General features: G+C 45.4%; 1 protein-coding gene across 2 annotated transcripts in view; it reads right to left on the bottom strand.

Moving 5' to 3' along the window:
- Window positions 1–17417, bottom strand: part of ALK (ALK receptor tyrosine kinase) — a 771141-nt gene that overhangs the window by 352961 nt on the left and 400763 nt on the right. For both annotated transcript variants that reach the window (XM_035272907.3, XM_035272908.3), the window contains exon 4: window positions 14916–15117. In XM_035272907.3, the coding sequence (XP_035128798.2) occupies window positions 14916–15117 (202 nt within the window). The remainder of the gene's footprint in view (window positions 1–14915; window positions 15118–17417) is intronic.

The raw sequence follows: 17417 nt of genomic DNA, 5'->3' as shown, positions 1-17417 counted from the left end.
TTAAATGGGTAAAGACAGGTAAAGCCATTTAGAACAAAGTCCAGCATATAGTAAGTGCTATGAAAGTGGTAGCTGCTGTTATTTGAAAGCAATGAGGTGGGTCAGCAGTGAGTATGCCTCGTTTTCTATCTCTGCTCAGGGACGCTACTGCTTCAGGCCTGCCTGGCACAAAATACATCAGATAGCCTTATCATCTTCTACTTTCACTCACACATCAGCATGATGCTAGTTTTGAGTTTTAATTTGGAAATACTGCCCAGTCAACAAAATTTATTGAATATCTCTCCTGTGTCAGGCACTGTTTTGGACTTTGGGGACCCCCACAAAGGAAGTTCAGTGTATGTTTTGATGAAGTTGAGGCTGCAGTGGAAAAAGTGGATAGAAATACACACAGCCAGTGAGTTTCCATGGGACTGGGGCTGTTACAAACAGAGGTTTAGGGGCAGCTCAGAGAGAAGTGACCCTCAGGAACAGGGGGTCCAGGCTAATCTCCCCCAGAAGGTGCCACACTCACATTACTGATAATCATAAATCTCAGAGCTTCAAGATCTTCATTATACAAATGATATTTTATTTCTCTGGTGTATCTAGTGGGTCATTATATCTCTGAACATATATTAAAATATACTGAATAGATTCAAGCAGCTTTTACTGAGGCACTGTGCTAAGAGCTTTCATCCACATTAAATCATTTAACCAATACTCTATGAGGACGCCCAGATTTCTTCAGAAACCAGGATGCCAGATAGAATAATTTTTTGATGGATGGAGTCCATTACCAGTTTAGGCCATGAGCCCAGGTGATTGAAAAAGCATTAATCAGGCTATTGTCCTGGTGTTGCCACTCTCTCCAATTTTCAAACCTCCTGCTACTAATGGAGATATTATCTGACTCTCCTGATGATAAAAGAATTATCTCATCAAATCACCGCATGATTATCAGGATTGCTGCCTTGCTTTTTCACCAGTTCCAGAACGTAGCTTAATTTTTAAACTAGAGCATTGACTGGTGCCCTTTGTATTTTTATGTATGCTTTGTTTTACCTCCAGAGACTTCTGGCTGTATGATTTGTATTTAAACCTAGATGTCATGTGTGCACATGGTGTATGATTGACAGAGAAGGAGAACCTCTCTTCCCCTTCATCTCCTCCTCCACCTGTCTTTATTTCACTCTGAGATCAAGTCAAACTTTGTTTATAAATTTACTTTCCAATTCTGAGCTTTTGAAAAGTTTTCACCTAGTTCAAGCCCTCCCTGGAGATACGGAGAATAAAACAGGATTGGTGGTGGGCTGCAGGGCTCCCCAGGTCCCTTCTGTGCAGTCCAATAGCAGAGAATGAGTCAGAATAGGCATGCGGCTGTCTCTCTGGCACTAACTCCAGGCCCATTTTAAATAACACATCTAAATGTTAATGCACACTTAAGACAACAGTGCAGCTCATACTCTTCCCAAATTGATTCATTTTGCAGTGGGCCTGATGCAATTTACTCAGTATAAAAATGTCTCTGGCAATTAGGGGAATAGAGGGGCAAAGCTGGCAGGCTGCAGGGATGACAAACAAAGCAAGATGATGTGAAAGCTGGGGCCAGAATTAAATTTCTTTCCGAATCAGACATTTTTGGGAATGTCAATAGTGAACAAGAAAGGGCTTCTTTGCCTGCAAGAAAAACTTGAGGATTGTCCATTTGGAAAAAAAAAATCCAATAGTCTAAGAAATGGTTTTAATGAAATGCTGCAGCAGTGTTCATGGTTCCTAATGGTGTCAACTTAGGCGCTGGGGTTCAAATGCAGAATAAAGCTAGCAAAAGGGGAAGCCAGGCTTAAGCCACATCAGCGGGTGGAGGTTCCAGAGCACTGAAGAACAAGCCCCCGATTCCTTTGCTGGTAAGACTGTATCTGAACAATATGGCTGGCAAATACGCTGTAGAAGAGACTAAAATTACTTAGCCTGGGGAAAAAGTGAAGAAGTGATATAAAAACTGTCCTCAAAGAGAAGACAGACTGCCTTATTAGGAGAAAGAAGCTTGCTCTGTGTGACTCTAGAGGACAAATAGAGGATCAACCAGATCATGATGAAATAGGAGAAGGAACTAACGTATGTTGGGTACTCATATGATTCTAGGTGTCTTATATCACGTACTACTTCATAGTTAAATTGTAGTAGTAAATGAAATCATACACCTTTGTATGAAGAACACGGTAAACACTCAATACACATTGGCTAGCATTGTTAAAAGCATTATTTTCATAAAGATCCTACAAGGTGAGCAGGTTTTACTATTGCCATTTTGTGTATGTAACACAAGAGGTTTGGAGACATTGAATAACTTTTTAGAGACATTCAATACCTTTCCAAGGTTATAAAGCCAAGGGGCCATCAGCAAGTTCTACCTGGGAGCTCAAGCTGCTCTACAATGGGTTGGTCTGTTTTGCAAGGTGGTGAGCATTCTGCTGCTGCAGCCGGGCAAGTTAAGGCCAGATGAGCTTTGGAAGAGTCTCTTGCGTTGGATTGGGGTATGGGATAAAGAATTTGAATTTAATTACTTTTAAGATTCATTTCTGCTTCATGATTATACGATTGAAATATTTTTCAAGTTCTGCTAGCTAGATTATGCCTTTAACCCATAAACAGTCATGTAGGATTGTGAAATTGGAGAGGCAGTCATGGATGAAGGCCAAGGACTAAGAACCATGGACAAATGACAAAATGAAGGAGTTTTTATTTCCATCTAATCTCTGGCTTTGCCAACAACCAAATTTCCTGGCTCACATCCCACACACAATGTACCTGCTGTCACCAGCTCCCCAAACCCCGGAGACTCATCTGTAAGTTACATAACGTGGCAGAGATTAAATCAGAAAGTTGTTAGACAAGTGAGGCTTTTTAGAAATGGAAGTCATCTGGGTCTACTGAGAGGATGAGCCAATGGGCACGAGGAAACTCGCAGGGCAGGTGACCAGGCCACTGAGAGAATGGCTGGAAGACTCCAGACAGGGAATTCACTCTTAGGTCTGCAGGTGAACATCCAATAGAATGCTGATTAGAATTTAATACAGTCAGAGAGAAATTTTAGTCCTAAGAAAGAGAAACAAAATCATGGAGGGAATCTTCAGGGAACAGTTGGACAGAATGCAACTGGAATTCATCCTAAATTATCTGAAAAGATAAAACACTCAGCAGAAGTCAGTGTGGTTAAGTGGTGATGTAAAGACTAGTAAACTAACTGTAGGAAAATTACTAAGTAGAAGACCTGACTGGAGGAACAGGGAATATGCAGGAAATAGCTCAGAAACCTGGAGGAGCTAAAAGGCGCTCAGACAGGGCAATCACCGAGCATGGGAACCACCTCATTTCCGAGACCAACATAGGCCACCATTTGCTCAGTGGTGTAGGATGCTTAGGGCCGCAAATAGAGGTAACCCGGGCTGAAGACAGTCATTCTATTGGAGGCTGGGCAGAAGGAAGTGAGTTGTTATCAAGAACAGAGATGGAATTTTGGTTTAGAGCATTCTGGATGCATTCTTAAAACCATGTCTCAAGTTTTCAAAGAGTTTCTGGTCCAATTAATTTGTTCATTTAATAAGCATTTATTTAACACAGACTATGAGTCAAGTGCTGTGCTAGGCACTGCAGATACAGTGATAAATAATGCCCATCCCTATTCTTGGGGTACCTGATTGGTGAGGAAGACATGTAAAAGAACAAACATGGTCCAGTGCTGTGAGAACACCAGTAGAGATGTGGAACAGGCAGCAGATGATGGTGCAAATGATGGTGCAGTCAGCTCTGCTCACAGAGGGTCTGAGGTCTCAAGAAAGGCTTTGTGGAAAAGGAGCTAAGAGATTTCTTGAAGGAGAAGAAGGATTGTTTTTGATGATCGGGAAGGTGAGGGAAGGCAAGAGGGCTAGAACTGGCTTGCTTCACTAGGGTGTAACTGTGGGTAGCTTGATATGAATGAATCATGGGTCCAGAGAAATGGGGTGAGCCAGGCTCAAGAGGGGTGAGGCTTCATAAGTGGCTTTGAGTGTCGTGCTAATAAACAGCTCAGACTTGGTGCTGGGTTTCACAGGGAACCCCTCAAGGACCTGAGGCTGAAGATTAACAGCCCGTGATATTCACTTGTCAGTTCTCTCATTCAGGTCTTCATTTGCTCCAATTTGGGGCTTCCTGATGCCCAGGAAGAGTCACTGAGGTGATCATTCTACGACGGCAGGAATGTTCCACAGAATGAACAGCACAATGCAAAATACCAGTTTGACGGTGGCTTCTCCTTCACACTCCTATGGGTGAATTGAAAGCCTGGATCACATAGTGGGGCTAAGAAAAAAGCAGCACAGCCCATAGCTCTTTCCTTAGGCTCCTACTGCATGTGCATCATTGGAGCTAAGTTGCCCTGCAGGGTGGAGCAAGGTCCCAGACCCTCAGGTACCCTGGTGCCCTCAGGTGACTGATCTGAAGAAACATCTTCAGCCACTGGCCATGGTAGACTTCATGCCCTGGGCTCAGCCTGCTCTTAGTGGCCTCCCTCCCCTTTCTTACCACCACAAGACATCCCCTCTGGCAGGGGGAACACGATCTGTCATTGGAAAACAGTGGGAACACTCATTCACTGAGCTTACTGATGTGAGATTAACCCAGGAATAGAAATTGCACCAAATCTGTATGTAGACTTTGTGAAGCCCTTTGAATTCAAAATCCCAAGGCTGCTATGGCTCTTAACTAAGGCTCTGAACCATAAGAGAATGCATTTCCATAAAAGCCTGGAGTTTAGCTAGGCATATGTGTGTGGTTCTCTAAACAAAGAAGAAAACGCAAACTTAAAAGTAGGCGAAGTAAAGAGAAAGAATGTTCTAAAGAGAAGGTTTGCTTTGAGGCTGGGTGTGAATGCAGAGGAGAAATGGGCTACTAGGCAGGTCACGATGTTTCCTCACTCCTTGGCCATCAGCTCCAGTTTCCTAGACAGTTTCTTTACGGCTTAAAGATCTGGCAATCACATCACCCAATTCCATCTCCTCACCACAGACTTGATTTCTGAAGGTGAAGGCAACTGGGTTAGAATGGAGCTTCAGGAGATAGGAGAGCTGAGGCCAGGCTTTCTGGATAGTCTCTCCACGATCTTCAGCCATGCCGGATGTAAGTCTCAGGACTGCCTGCTCTCTAAAACAGGCTTCTGTGCATCAAAGCCTTATAACTTTGCCGTTTATTGTGGACAGGAAGGATTGCATACACACTATAAAAAATGCAGCTGGGTATTTATAAAGAATAAATAATGATTAATAATGATGAACACATAAGAATATACCTTTAATTATCAGCTGGTAATAAGGTAGCTGCCACCTACAGAGTGGTGATTGGGAGCAGGGACGGTGGAGTTGAATTAGCTGGGCTCAGATCCAGTCTACTCCTTACAAGCTGTGCAGCTCTAGGCAGGTTACTTAGCCTCACTGAGCCTCAACTTTCCCACTGTAAAAGAGGTAGTGCTAGTGCCTCCCTCACCAAGTGGTGGTACACGTAATATTAGATGAGCTGACACATTTAAAGCACTTAGAACAATGCCTGACACCAGAGAGTAAGCATCAAGTGACTCTTCCTCTTTCTTTTCCTCATTATCATACAAATTATGGGGAATGAAGGAAGGGAGGTGAATTTCTGCCTGGGAGGCCGGGTCCTGTCCCTTCCCCAGCAGCCTCGTTCTCTCCCTGTCTTTCACGTGTTGGCACTTAGGAGCCAACAGGGAGCACACACTGGGTCGCTGTCAACTGTGGGGAGAGACAAGCTGGTAATTGGATGGTCACAAGGCTGCATGGTTAATGCTATTTGAGAAACCCTAAAAGGGCTTTTCAGAGGAGGGGACACTGCATGTGTAAGGGTTTCTGTAGTGGAAAAGGGCTTAAGGGCAATCCACGAAGAACCTCCATCCCCATCCATAGCTACTCTTCTTGCAAACTGGGGAGTGAAGGGGCAATAGGCCAATCCAGGAGTCCTGGCTCATATAATAAAACCCACTAGTGCTGGGGTAAAAACAGTTGCATGCATGGACTGTCAATATAGGAACTTGGAGTTTTCACTGGGGAAGAAGATACTACAAGGGAAAAAGTGAAAACGAGGGAAGTGCCTGAACTCAGAGGGAGGTCTTTTGAGCATTTGCAGCAGGACATTTGCTACAAGAAGAGGTAGTGGTGATTGTGGGGCCCAGGGATGAGGCTTTGCTGTTTGAGGACTGCTTTTGTGGAGAGGGATGGGTTTTCTTGCCACATAGACCAGCGGCCACAAACACATGAAAGTGAGCACTCTGAGAGCCAGGATAAGAAACCTGGGTGGGACAGGGAGGGAGAAACCAAGAGCATCATGGCCACAGCTCATCCCGTGTCCTTAGGCTGTCCTTTGCACATGTGCACTTTCTGTGTGGGATGACTTCTCATCATCCCCCTGACACCCCTCCCCTGCTGCAGAGCCAGCTCAAGTGTTCTTCTCAGGGCTACCTTGCCTGACAGTCACCAGCATTCCCATAGCACCCAATGTGTAGCACCCATTACACCCCTGTCCTGATGGCATCATAACTGTGTCTTGTCATCCAATTCCAAACCTCGTTGGGAGCCCATTGAAGGCTGAATGAACTTCCAGAGTCCATCCAGAGCCTAGGATCGAGTATGACTCATAGACGTTTGTTGACAGAATGCACATGTGAACTGAGTGAATTTCTTGACACCAGTGTTCTGTTGCTAAAATTCCTGCACCTATTTTTACCATCTCCCTCCCCACCGGGAAATGGTAAGGCTCAGTTAACGCTTCTGAGATGAGAAGCATCTGTTTCTATGCATTTTGACTTCTGTTTGTATACAATGTATATTTATCATTATGGGATTGGTCAAGATGCCATTGTGACAAACCACGGGGTTATAGGTATTCACAGTTCTCTCATTGTCACGGTGTTCAATCCATCAAATATCCAGGGCAGAGTGAGAAAGCAAAAGCAGCGGCTCAAAAGAGCCTCACTACAAGCCTTCAGCTGTCAAATCTCGAAGGTCAGAACTGGCAGAAGCTGATGGTCTTTTCATTTTTTTTTTTTTTTTTTTTTTGGTACCCATCAATGAAAGCAATCGTGAGTAAAAGTTGTACCTGCCAGGAAAGGAATTGTCCTTTGTACTTCATGGCAACCTTCACAGTTGAGGTGCATTTTGACAGCTGCTTCTTGAGCCCTGGGGAGGGTTGTACATTTATCCCTGGGTGTGGGTGGAGGGCAGGGAGAAAATACTTTTCATCTTTCCAGAGACTCTTCTGTGATCTTGAGCAGGGCTTTAATTTTCAGACCCAGAGCTTAGGTTTTAGAACTGGCTTCAATTGATATGGTATCCATCCATCTCTCACAGAACCCCTACAATGTGCTAGGAACTGTGCCAGACACTGCTAACATAAAAAGGTGTGCAACCCAGAGTCTCCATCTTCAAGGCTTGTGGCCCAGAAGTAGATGACCAAATATCACAAGAGTCCTCTTGAGAAGCGCTGTGTATGTGTGTGTGTGTGTGTGTGCATGTGCGCACGCACTCACGGCCAGGAACGATTGCATACACACCATAGTTGGATAAGAACAGTTCTTAGTCTCCTCAGAGCCAGGCATGATGCCAGGGTTCAAGGATCTCTTCAGAAAACAACATGAGAAAAGAAATGGACCCAGAAGAGCTGTGTTCCCCTGCGTTACCCGTGACTACAGGCAAATTATGGAAGCTCTCTGGGATTCAGTTTATCCATCTATAAAGGAAGTGAATGTGTATGGTACAGATCATGGTAAAGGTGAAATGAGTTGATGGATGTTGAATCACTTGGTAAACTGAACATGCACTGTACAGATATTTACCATGAATATTAACAATATAGTATCTGCTTCTTGAGAACAGAAAGGAGCGCTGTGGCTCTGTTGTTAACCTGGGACCTAGATCAGAGTCAGTAAGTGAAGTACAAAGAGCACAGATGGATGAATGAATGAATGAATGGTAGATGGATGGATGGATGGGTAGGTGGATAGGAGGACAGGCTGGATGGATGGATGGTGGATAGATGGATGGTGGTTGGATGGATAGATAAATGGAAAAATGGGAGTCAGTCACACAGCCAGGCACTCAACTGTGAAGGTTGCATTCTGGCTTTAAAACGTTTGGCTTCTCTAGTTCATCTGTATTCTTCTCATTCCCTTGTGGCCTTGGAAACCATAGTCCTTCCAGAGAGAGAATAACAGATGTGTCAAGAGTGTATCCACCTGTGGAGCCTATTCATGACCTTGGATACCCCCCAGCTACCCCGGCTGAGGGGCTGCACAGGCAGGATTAGGCCAGGGGTGGAAACTTTGTCACTAGCCTGTCCGCCCAAGAGTGGGAGAAAAACGGCCATCCACATTAAACACAAGTCTTTAAGCTTTCTTTATTACTTTTCTTCTTAGTGTTTAGTAAACAGTTATATAAAGCTACCCACTTATGTGATCAATCAATTCAAGCTGAGTTTTTAGAGCCATGATTTTTAATTTTTGGTGCACACCAGAATCCTTGCAGAGCTTTCTAAAAATACATATGCTCGTGGCCCACTCCAAGACGAGTAAAATAAGAATGGCTCAAGATGAGACTCAATTATATGGATTTTGTAAAATGTGTGGTTCTAATTTGTATTACTAAAGCTTGAGACCTACTACATTAATGGCTCAAAGTCCAGTTCCTCTAAAGAGGATAGGCATTTTCATAGTTACATCAATATCACTCCTCAAAGGTAGGGAGAAATATGGTAAATCCAGGTATAGTCAGTGAGACTGGTACTTTGGGTTCCATCTTGGAGAACACAAGTAGCTACTCTGAGAAGGAGGGGTATGAAATCTGTAACCCTGGCTCTCCTTCCACCCACTCTGCCATGACCCTGAGCAGCCTCAGAGATGGGTGTCCCTTGGACAAACAGCCTGGGAGGCAGGGGGTAGGCACTGTTAGCACCTGTTCTGCATGTTAATCTAATTTAAACCCACAACAACGCCATAAGCGGCATGGATACTACCATTTTACAAAGATGAGGCTCATAGAGATTCTGAGACTTGTCCAAGCTCATATTGTGTGTGAAGAATTTCCTCCAAGAACACTTAGACCTCAAGTCTCCTGATCACTGTGGGCTCAGAGAACTCTAAGCTATACAATTGTTCTTGTAACGAGGTATCTGGGAAATATGCCCCTGACAAGGCTGAGTGTGAGTTTTAGGGCTTTTAAAAATTATCTTTAGAGTCTTTGAATGGCTCTCTCTTTTTAGTGTAAATCACCTAGACATTAAAGACCTTATTGTATATTTATTAGTGTGTTATTCATACCATGGGGGAAAAGAGAGAAGCTGACTCTATGAATGACTTTGAAAGTGAGAAAAAGCTGGGCCTGAAATTAAATCATTGTGACATTGCCACTTGAGGGCATCAATTTCAATAAATGATCACCTTTTTTATTCCTGATCTTGTTTATCATGCAGGCAGGATTCGAGGAGAACTTTTGACCATGGAGGCTGAATGCTACAGGCTCTGATTTTCCCAGCTGGCAAGACTTGCCACATTGCCCTGGGCTGACTGAAGTTCATCCCAGAGCAGCCTGGGAAAAGCAATCAGGTCCCTTTTCAGAAGCAAGTGCCTGGTGGCATCTGTCCACAGGCGCCTTACCCTGACACCATCTCTCACTCAGCCTGTCTACTGACGGGGACATTCAGGTTCTGTGCGTTAGTGGTGAAGGTATCAGTGGGTCAGTAGGGAGGTTCCTCTTTGCCCAGGGAGCGGGAGTTTGGGATAGGGAGAATTACTTCCTGCTGCCCTAGTCCCAGATGGCATCTGGAGATGGGTCACTGGCACTGCTGAGACAGAAGAGGGGAGGAGAGGGCAGCCAGACTCTCCACTTTAGAAGGTGAAGCTGAGCCTGAGCAATGCTGTGGTTGTTCATAACCATCCTGCAAATTAGTGGCAGAATCAGGACTGAAACCGCACCTCCCGATGGCCACAAATCAATCTCCTTGAGTTAAATTACCTTGCTTATTTCCCATTAGGATTGTTACTGGTTTTAAAGCTGGGATCTTTGGTCAGAACTGACTGCCTTAAGTAAGCACAGCAGCTGTGTGGGTACCCAGCATGAACGCAAATTTTTCTTCACTTGGGGAGGGTGGCTGCAGATTTTAATCCAAGGGCAGTGAGTTTCAGGGTTTCCTTCAGGGTGCCACTGTGGAGATGAGCTGGCTTTGCCATGAGCTTGCAGTTTTTTGTTTTGGTTTGTTTTGAGACAGGGTCTTGCTCTGTCACCCAGGCTGGAGTGCAGTGGCATGATCATAGTTTACTGTAGCCTCAAGCTCTTGGGCTCAAGCAAGCCTCCTCCTCAGCCTTCCAAGTAGCTGGGATTACAGGCACATACCATGATGCCTGGCTAACTAAAAAGAAAAAATATATACATAAACACATATAAATTTATATACATATTTATACAATATAATATATATTGTTGAGGTGGCGAGGGGTCTCACCATGTTGCCCTGGCTGGTCTTGGACTCCTGGCCACAAGTGATCCTCCCACCTTGGCCTCCCAAAGTGCTGAGATTACCGGAGAGAGCCATTGTGCCTAGTCTGAGCCTGCAGTTTGCCCTTCATCACATCACATCCCATCACATCCCATCACATCCCATCACATCACATCACATCACATCACATCACATCACATCACATCACATCACATCACATCACATCACATCACAGCACATCACAGCACAGCACACCTCTGGGCTTCATATTCCCCATCAGGAAACCAACATGGAGAGGGGAGGAGATTAAACTCAAGTATCTTCTGGGTCTAGGGGTTGAGGTCCTGCAGAAAGGCAAGACTTTGTGCCGAGGAGAATTTCAGTTTACCACCACCCTCTGGACTTATTTGTGCTTTAAAATGCCCCGATAGCTTATCTTGGTTCAAGCCTGAGGTTCCCCCATGACTTTAGATTTAAAATACCTTTTCAAGTATTAGCAGTTCAAATGATTGGCAACTTCTATTTCCTCAGGACCCAATTCTTCCTTCCACACACTGTGTAGTTCTGGTCACACATAATAAACTCCCCAGATACCCACCGCTGTGGGAGAAAGCCATGTGCTTGGAGAGGAAACAAGACTCAAGGTGGCCTTCTGGGCAGGAGCCCTGGAGAGTGTCTCCTATGGCCCAACATGCCACCCACCCTCCAGCTTGCATTCCTGCATCCAGGAGAGCACCAATTTTACACAGACAGTTGCTGCTGGATCCATCCTTCTAAGTCTAAGACACATCAGAATGGCAGTGCAGTGCAGCAGGTGGCTCCCTAGCTGGCTGCTTCTGCAGGATCTGCCACTAGCGATCTTAGCTCAACCTCTTAATAATACAAGCTTCAGTTTGAAAACATCCACACAAGCATGTGCTGTTGCTATTCTCCTTGTGTCTTCCTTACTGGGCTAGACGTTCCTTGTAAGCTGTGACCTTGTCTTTGGCTGTGTCATCTTTGGCACGTACTACAGAAGAGGCACTCAATCCACAATGGTGAAATGAATGTATGAACCAAAAAGGACCTAGCGTTTATTAGTGCCAACTACAGCCAGGCACCACGCGGTCCATTTTCCATATGCCATTTCAGAGCTCACCATTTTACTTAGGTATTACCATGTTCATTCAGTTCATGGGAATTTATGCTCACTAATTTCTAGCTAAGATGTCCCATGCCTATGTGACTCTGTGACCAGCGGGCCTGGGCTATTTGACAGCCCCTGTTTCTCTGCTTCCTTGCTTCTCTGGTTATTCTGGCTGGGCAGATGAGCAGGCCGGGCACTCATCTGTCTGTCCCCTGCAAGATTCCTGCCAAAGTCAGGCAGGCTTGGCCAACGTGGCCACTCACGCTCTGTAATTCATTAGACTTCATATACTCCACTGCTTTCCAGACATCTAGGAAGGGAGCAGCTGCTATACTTCTCCAACTGCCTTTCCCCTGCCTCCTGCCCCCAGGTGCTTCCAACCAGGCTGCTGCTCCTGACCTGCCCATGCACGACAGCAGGCACCGTCTGCTCACGACTCAGTGGTTTCCAGGGAACTTGATCGCGTCTGACTTGTCATTCCCCAGCCCACTCCTGTGAGTCAGGCTCTCCCCAGGCGGCTTTATTATTACAACTTCCTCCCCCATTACCACAAACACGGAATGTTGTTTTCCAGATAGTGGTCCCCAAACCACCATCTCCTGTTATGAGAGGAAGCCAGCCCCATTCATAATCATCACAGTTGACGTCACCAGGATATCACTGTGTCCCCCTCACTGCTCTGAGTGCTATGCTAATGAGGTCATCTTTGACATTAAACAGAGTGAGCTTTCAGCAAGGCGAACTGCTGAGTAGTACAAATCCAGAGACTCTTGAGACTAGCAGTAACCCCATAATCAGAGAGCAGGCAAATCTCCATCCTTTGTGATCCCAAACTCTGAACAGTGCAAAGCTGGGCAAGTTTTGATTTGCTAGGCAAGTGCCCTATTCCTTGCAGCTGGCCAAGGCACCCACGAGAGCAGCTCTGCGCTGCAGTGGACAGTCTATTGATTGTCCTTTCTGCTGCCACCTTCCACCCCCACCATATTGATCTCATGGAAGGTGAAGAGGCTGGCCCAGGCATCTTTAATTTAAATCTGGAATCACTCCTGCTCATCGCTAAACTCCTCCATGGCTCTGCCACGGCTGGAGGAAAACATCACTGTGTCTGAGACGCATGAAGCTGGGGTCTAAGATGAAGCCCCTACAGATGTAGATGGTCCCAGACAAAGCCGTCAACTCACTGAATTTGCCTCAGCTTGGTCCCAATTCCTCTCACCTGCTCAACTCACACCTTCCAGAGGACAGAGCAGCTCCTCTGGTGATGGAGCCATTGACTTGGGAAGGGGGTAAGTTAGGTGGCCAGGTGGACCTTGAGGCAGGTGGCCATGGCACCACATGGAGGGAAGGCTGCCCCTGAAGGTACTGACATCGCATGCCCCAGGGCTTATTTGTCTTGAAAGATCAAATAATCAAAATCATCTCTCTCTCTCTCTCTTTTTTTTTTAAGATTCTTTCATATTTCCCTTTCTCTTTCCCAACTCCATCCTTTCTCCCTGAAAGGCTTTAGGTTTCCTGGAAAGAGTCCAGTTTGGACCACATCACTCCCTGTTTCCTGTCTCTGCCTCGATTTTCTCCTCCTTTAAATGGGAATTCACTTGGTAGTTATGAACATAGGAAGATAAAGAGGGAAAACTATTTGCAAGACCCTATGGCCAGTCATACCCGAGGAGTTATTTTCCTGACTATGCCAAATAGGGAAACAGGCCAAGCCACATAAGATGTGCTAAAATCCCTCTGGCACACTCATGGGTATTCTCAGACTACCCTTCAGGGAGATCTCCAACTCCACCTCTTCCAGCGACATCAATGAAGTCCCCGCGACCACCACCAGCACCACAAGGGACTGACTGCCTGAAGGCTCAGTGGCCTCAAGCACACTACCTGGTCTCTGCCAGGCTGGTGGGAAAGGAAGGAATGCTGAGAGCAGTAAGTTAGAATATGCAGCTCTCAGAATATGAGCTGAGCAGATACCTACAGGATGGAACACAGCCCTGTTCTCAGATGAAAGGCCATCCCATCCGGGCTCCTTACTGGAAAGAGAAACTGTGCTGGAAGGAGACTTGGTGCCAGAAGACAGCTGGTTTCAAACAGGGAGTAGCCCAGACACCTGACATGCCACACTAATATCTTGTGAATAGAGCAAGAGTCCTTGGTAGCTGGGACCTTCTCAGCCAGCCCAGAGAGGCATTTCAGAGGCAAGAAGATGGATATGAGTTTAGGAATGGGGAAGCATTCTCTTTGACACCAAGATTTCATTCCTGATGAGACAGCAGTTTGTAGTTCTTCTAAGTGCAACTAAATACAGGTGGGTTAATGGTGGGAGTGGTGAGGAGACTCTCAAAAAATTACTATGGAGGCCATTCAGCTTTATTGGAAAAGCAACAGGTAGGATCTCTCCCTGGCACACCATGGGGATGGAGGGGGGGTAAGAGTCATCATTCAGGTGGGACCCCTCTGAAAAGGTATTCTCTTAGAAGGAAGCCAAGTCCAAGCACAGATAGACATTTAGGATTTCTCCCCTGCAAACAAGTCACAAAGAAGGATCCTTGTTGCTAAAGTAATCAGATCTCGGGTCTCTCAACGCTGAGGTCATAGGATGGTATTTATGCTTATGGAGTGGGAACACAAAAGCCAGGCACACAGGTGTCCTAGTTCAAGTTTGCTTTCCAATGTCACTACTTGTAGAGGCCTGATGGATCACTGAGTAAGCAAGTGAGTATCTCCAGAAAGCTTAGAGGATTCCACTGTCCTACGCCTTGGTGGTTATAGCACAAAGCTCTTTCAATCTCTACTGAATGGACAGTGGTGTAGTATCCATGACTACCCCGCTCTGGGTTATCAAACTCCCATAGAACTTGCTTGGATGGCCAAAATACTTTGTCCTTTCCCTTCCTGCCCAACTTCTGCTGGTAAAACCTGGTTTCCACCATATTAAATTACTTTCATTTTGGCCTTTCAATATTTCTTTGTCTGTTTTCTTCTTGGCTTCATCTGAACTTTGAGAAATGAACATCTTTAACACCCACTCATGAAATGCCCACTCTGGCAGCTGGCCATCTGACCTTTGGAAGGGCTACTAGCCAGGGCAGTCAGAGGGACCCACAAACCAGTACCCAAGATACTACCCAAGAGATATTAGTAGTAATTGCTCAAACTGGACCTACCAATTAAAGGACAATTGTGAATTTGTAACCAGATGTCACAGACTCTAGAAATTTGTAGCCAAAAGCCACATCACCTGGTATAAAATCAATTTTGCACATTGAGAAGTACTCACCCATGCTTCCCTGGGGTGGGCATCAGGAGGATCTCTCTTGCAGCCTCGTTGTGGGGCAGCAGCTGGGCGACGTACCTTCCAGAGGGCTGCAGGTGTCTGTGCACCGACACGGCCAGCATGCAGTGCTCACTGCTGCTCCTCATCCATGGACTCAGGATGGTGTGCTTGGAGTCAGCTGAGGTGTTGAGGAGGAGGAAGGAGCCTGGAAAGAGACAGGGAAAATGAATCTGAAGATGTGTTCAGATAAGACGAGTGGTAGCTCTGTGGCAGGACTTAGAGACAAATAGCATCAAAGTCAGAGATACTGGAGGCCGTTATCTCCTTTTCTGCATGCATCCAGTCTTCTTCCTCCTCTCGTAGATTTTCTTTGTAAATAGTATAGCCTGATGCAGAGGGACAGTGGTTGGGACATGAGCCTTATAATCAGGCAGACCAAGGTTTTTACCTTAGCTCCCCTACTTCCTATTTCTGTGTTCTAGAGCCTTAAGTTTTTCACCTGTAAAACAGGAAGAAAACGTCTATTTTGGAAGACTCTTGTTCCTTCCCTTACTAGTTGAATGATCTTGGGAAAACCATTAACTTTCTAGGTTTCAGTTTCCTCCTGTGTAAAATGGGGTAAGAGGGTTAGCTGAACTCAATAATCTAAGATTCATTTCTGCTCTTGAGTCTATGAGTCATGTGAACTTGCAACTGGTATCCGCAGAAAAAGCCCTACAAATCCCCCCTGGTGTCATACCCGTGGCAGAGTTTCCCTCTGTGGCAAGCCAATCCTGATTCCAGTAGCACAGGCCAAATGACCTGCAAAGAAACCTACATTCATGGGATTACTGTCAGTATAAAACCACAGTGCCATTATATTGGTGCCATTGGCACCAGACCAAAAAACTTGCTGCACTTCTGCATTGAAGTTTTGGACCATTAGATTCTGCTCCTTTTGCAGTGGAAATCTATTTCAACGAGATCCCTGACGTCCACAGTGGGAAGCAGCTCATGAGTACTCAGTCTTCTTAAACTACTCCTGGCAAGGTCTCCTTCTGCAGATAACCCAATTTCCCAAATAGGCAAATAAACTAGCAGCCTGCAATAAACAATGGTGCAGATGAAAGAGGGGGATTCCTACAAGGCAAAGCATTATTCAAAGAGAAGGTATTGTTCCAGGAATGAGAGATTTGCAACAGTCTTAAAGTAGGTAAAAGTGACTTCTGGTTAAAATCAAGCTGAAGGAAGCACAAGCCTGTGTCTGAGCTGGATCAAGAACGTGAACCCACTGTACTTGTTGGGAAGTTTCAGCATGGCATATGGGCATGAGAAAAGTGCCCTACGAAAGTACTACAGACGTCAGTAAATAACCTACATTATTACAGTATTTTGCGGTGGAGGAAACATTCTTGTCATGGGAACAGAAGAAAATAAAAGGGATTAGAACCAAAGACAAGGAATTGGGGAGATCATCGAATTCAGTCCCCTTGATTTCCTAGAGAAGCGGACTAGAGATTCAGAGAGGGAAATGACTTGTCCAAAGTCTTAATTTGAAGGTTAAGACTGGACTGCAGATTTCTAGACTCCTAAACAGCCTTCTTCCCTTTGTATCTTTCTCACTGGCCCGCTGTATACTTCAGCCTAAAACATGGCCAAGGTACCCTGCAGCTAGGATGTATAGCTTTGGAAGTCAGAAGGGCAGGAAGGGGAATGAGGGGCACATTGGCACCAGACCAAATCCATTTATTCAGTCCCTTCCTTACTCCATTCTCTCTCAGATTCCATTTATTGGATAACGATTTTGAGCAAACATTCAAGCACTGGCTTTGCCCTGAGGACACAGAGGTGAACCAGACACAGTTGTGGCCTTCAAGGAACCCCAGGTCTGGCAGCAGTGAAGAGATGTCTGCAAGAACTATCAGCACAAATAGAGGTCATAAAGTCAGACACACATCCAGGCAAAATACTTTGGGAGCCTTCAGGAAGGAGGAGACAGGAGGTCCAGGTGGGAAGATCCATAAAGAGGAAGATCTTCGAGGGAGAGAAAAACAAAGATACTGGCAGAATGGACTATGCAGAAGTTGAAGGGAAGAGGAGTAAAGACATAAAGGTAGATGATGTTTGGCTGCAGAGCAGGACACTGGACAGAAGACTGGGAAACAAGAAAGGCCAGGGTGGTAGGTGGTAGAACCAGACCGTAGAGAGCACTGCTTCCTGGCTGAAGATTTCTAGCTTTATTTTGTGGATAATAGAGAGCCAGATATTTTGAGCAGGAGAATGGCATCATCAGAGTGGTGCTGCAGGAGAACTGATCTGGTATGGTAGGGGAAAGGGGGAATTAATATTGACCTAATCTCATCTTGCACCGCAAGTCCATATAAGGGCAAGAATGTGACTAAATGCAAATTTGAAGTGTTTATTATGTTACTGTTGTGAGCAAAGGCAATGTGTTGAGGGTGGATGACTGGGGTTTCCAATACTAGGGTAGTGTGCAGAGCATGTGAGGACCCTGGAAGTATCTCT

Source organism: Callithrix jacchus, chromosome 14 (genome assembly GCF_049354715.1).
Source record: "Callithrix jacchus isolate 240 chromosome 14, calJac240_pri, whole genome shotgun sequence".
NCBI classification, from domain to species: domain Eukaryota; kingdom Metazoa; phylum Chordata; class Mammalia; order Primates; family Cebidae; genus Callithrix; species Callithrix jacchus.
This window is presented reverse-complemented; position numbering and strand designations above follow the sequence as displayed.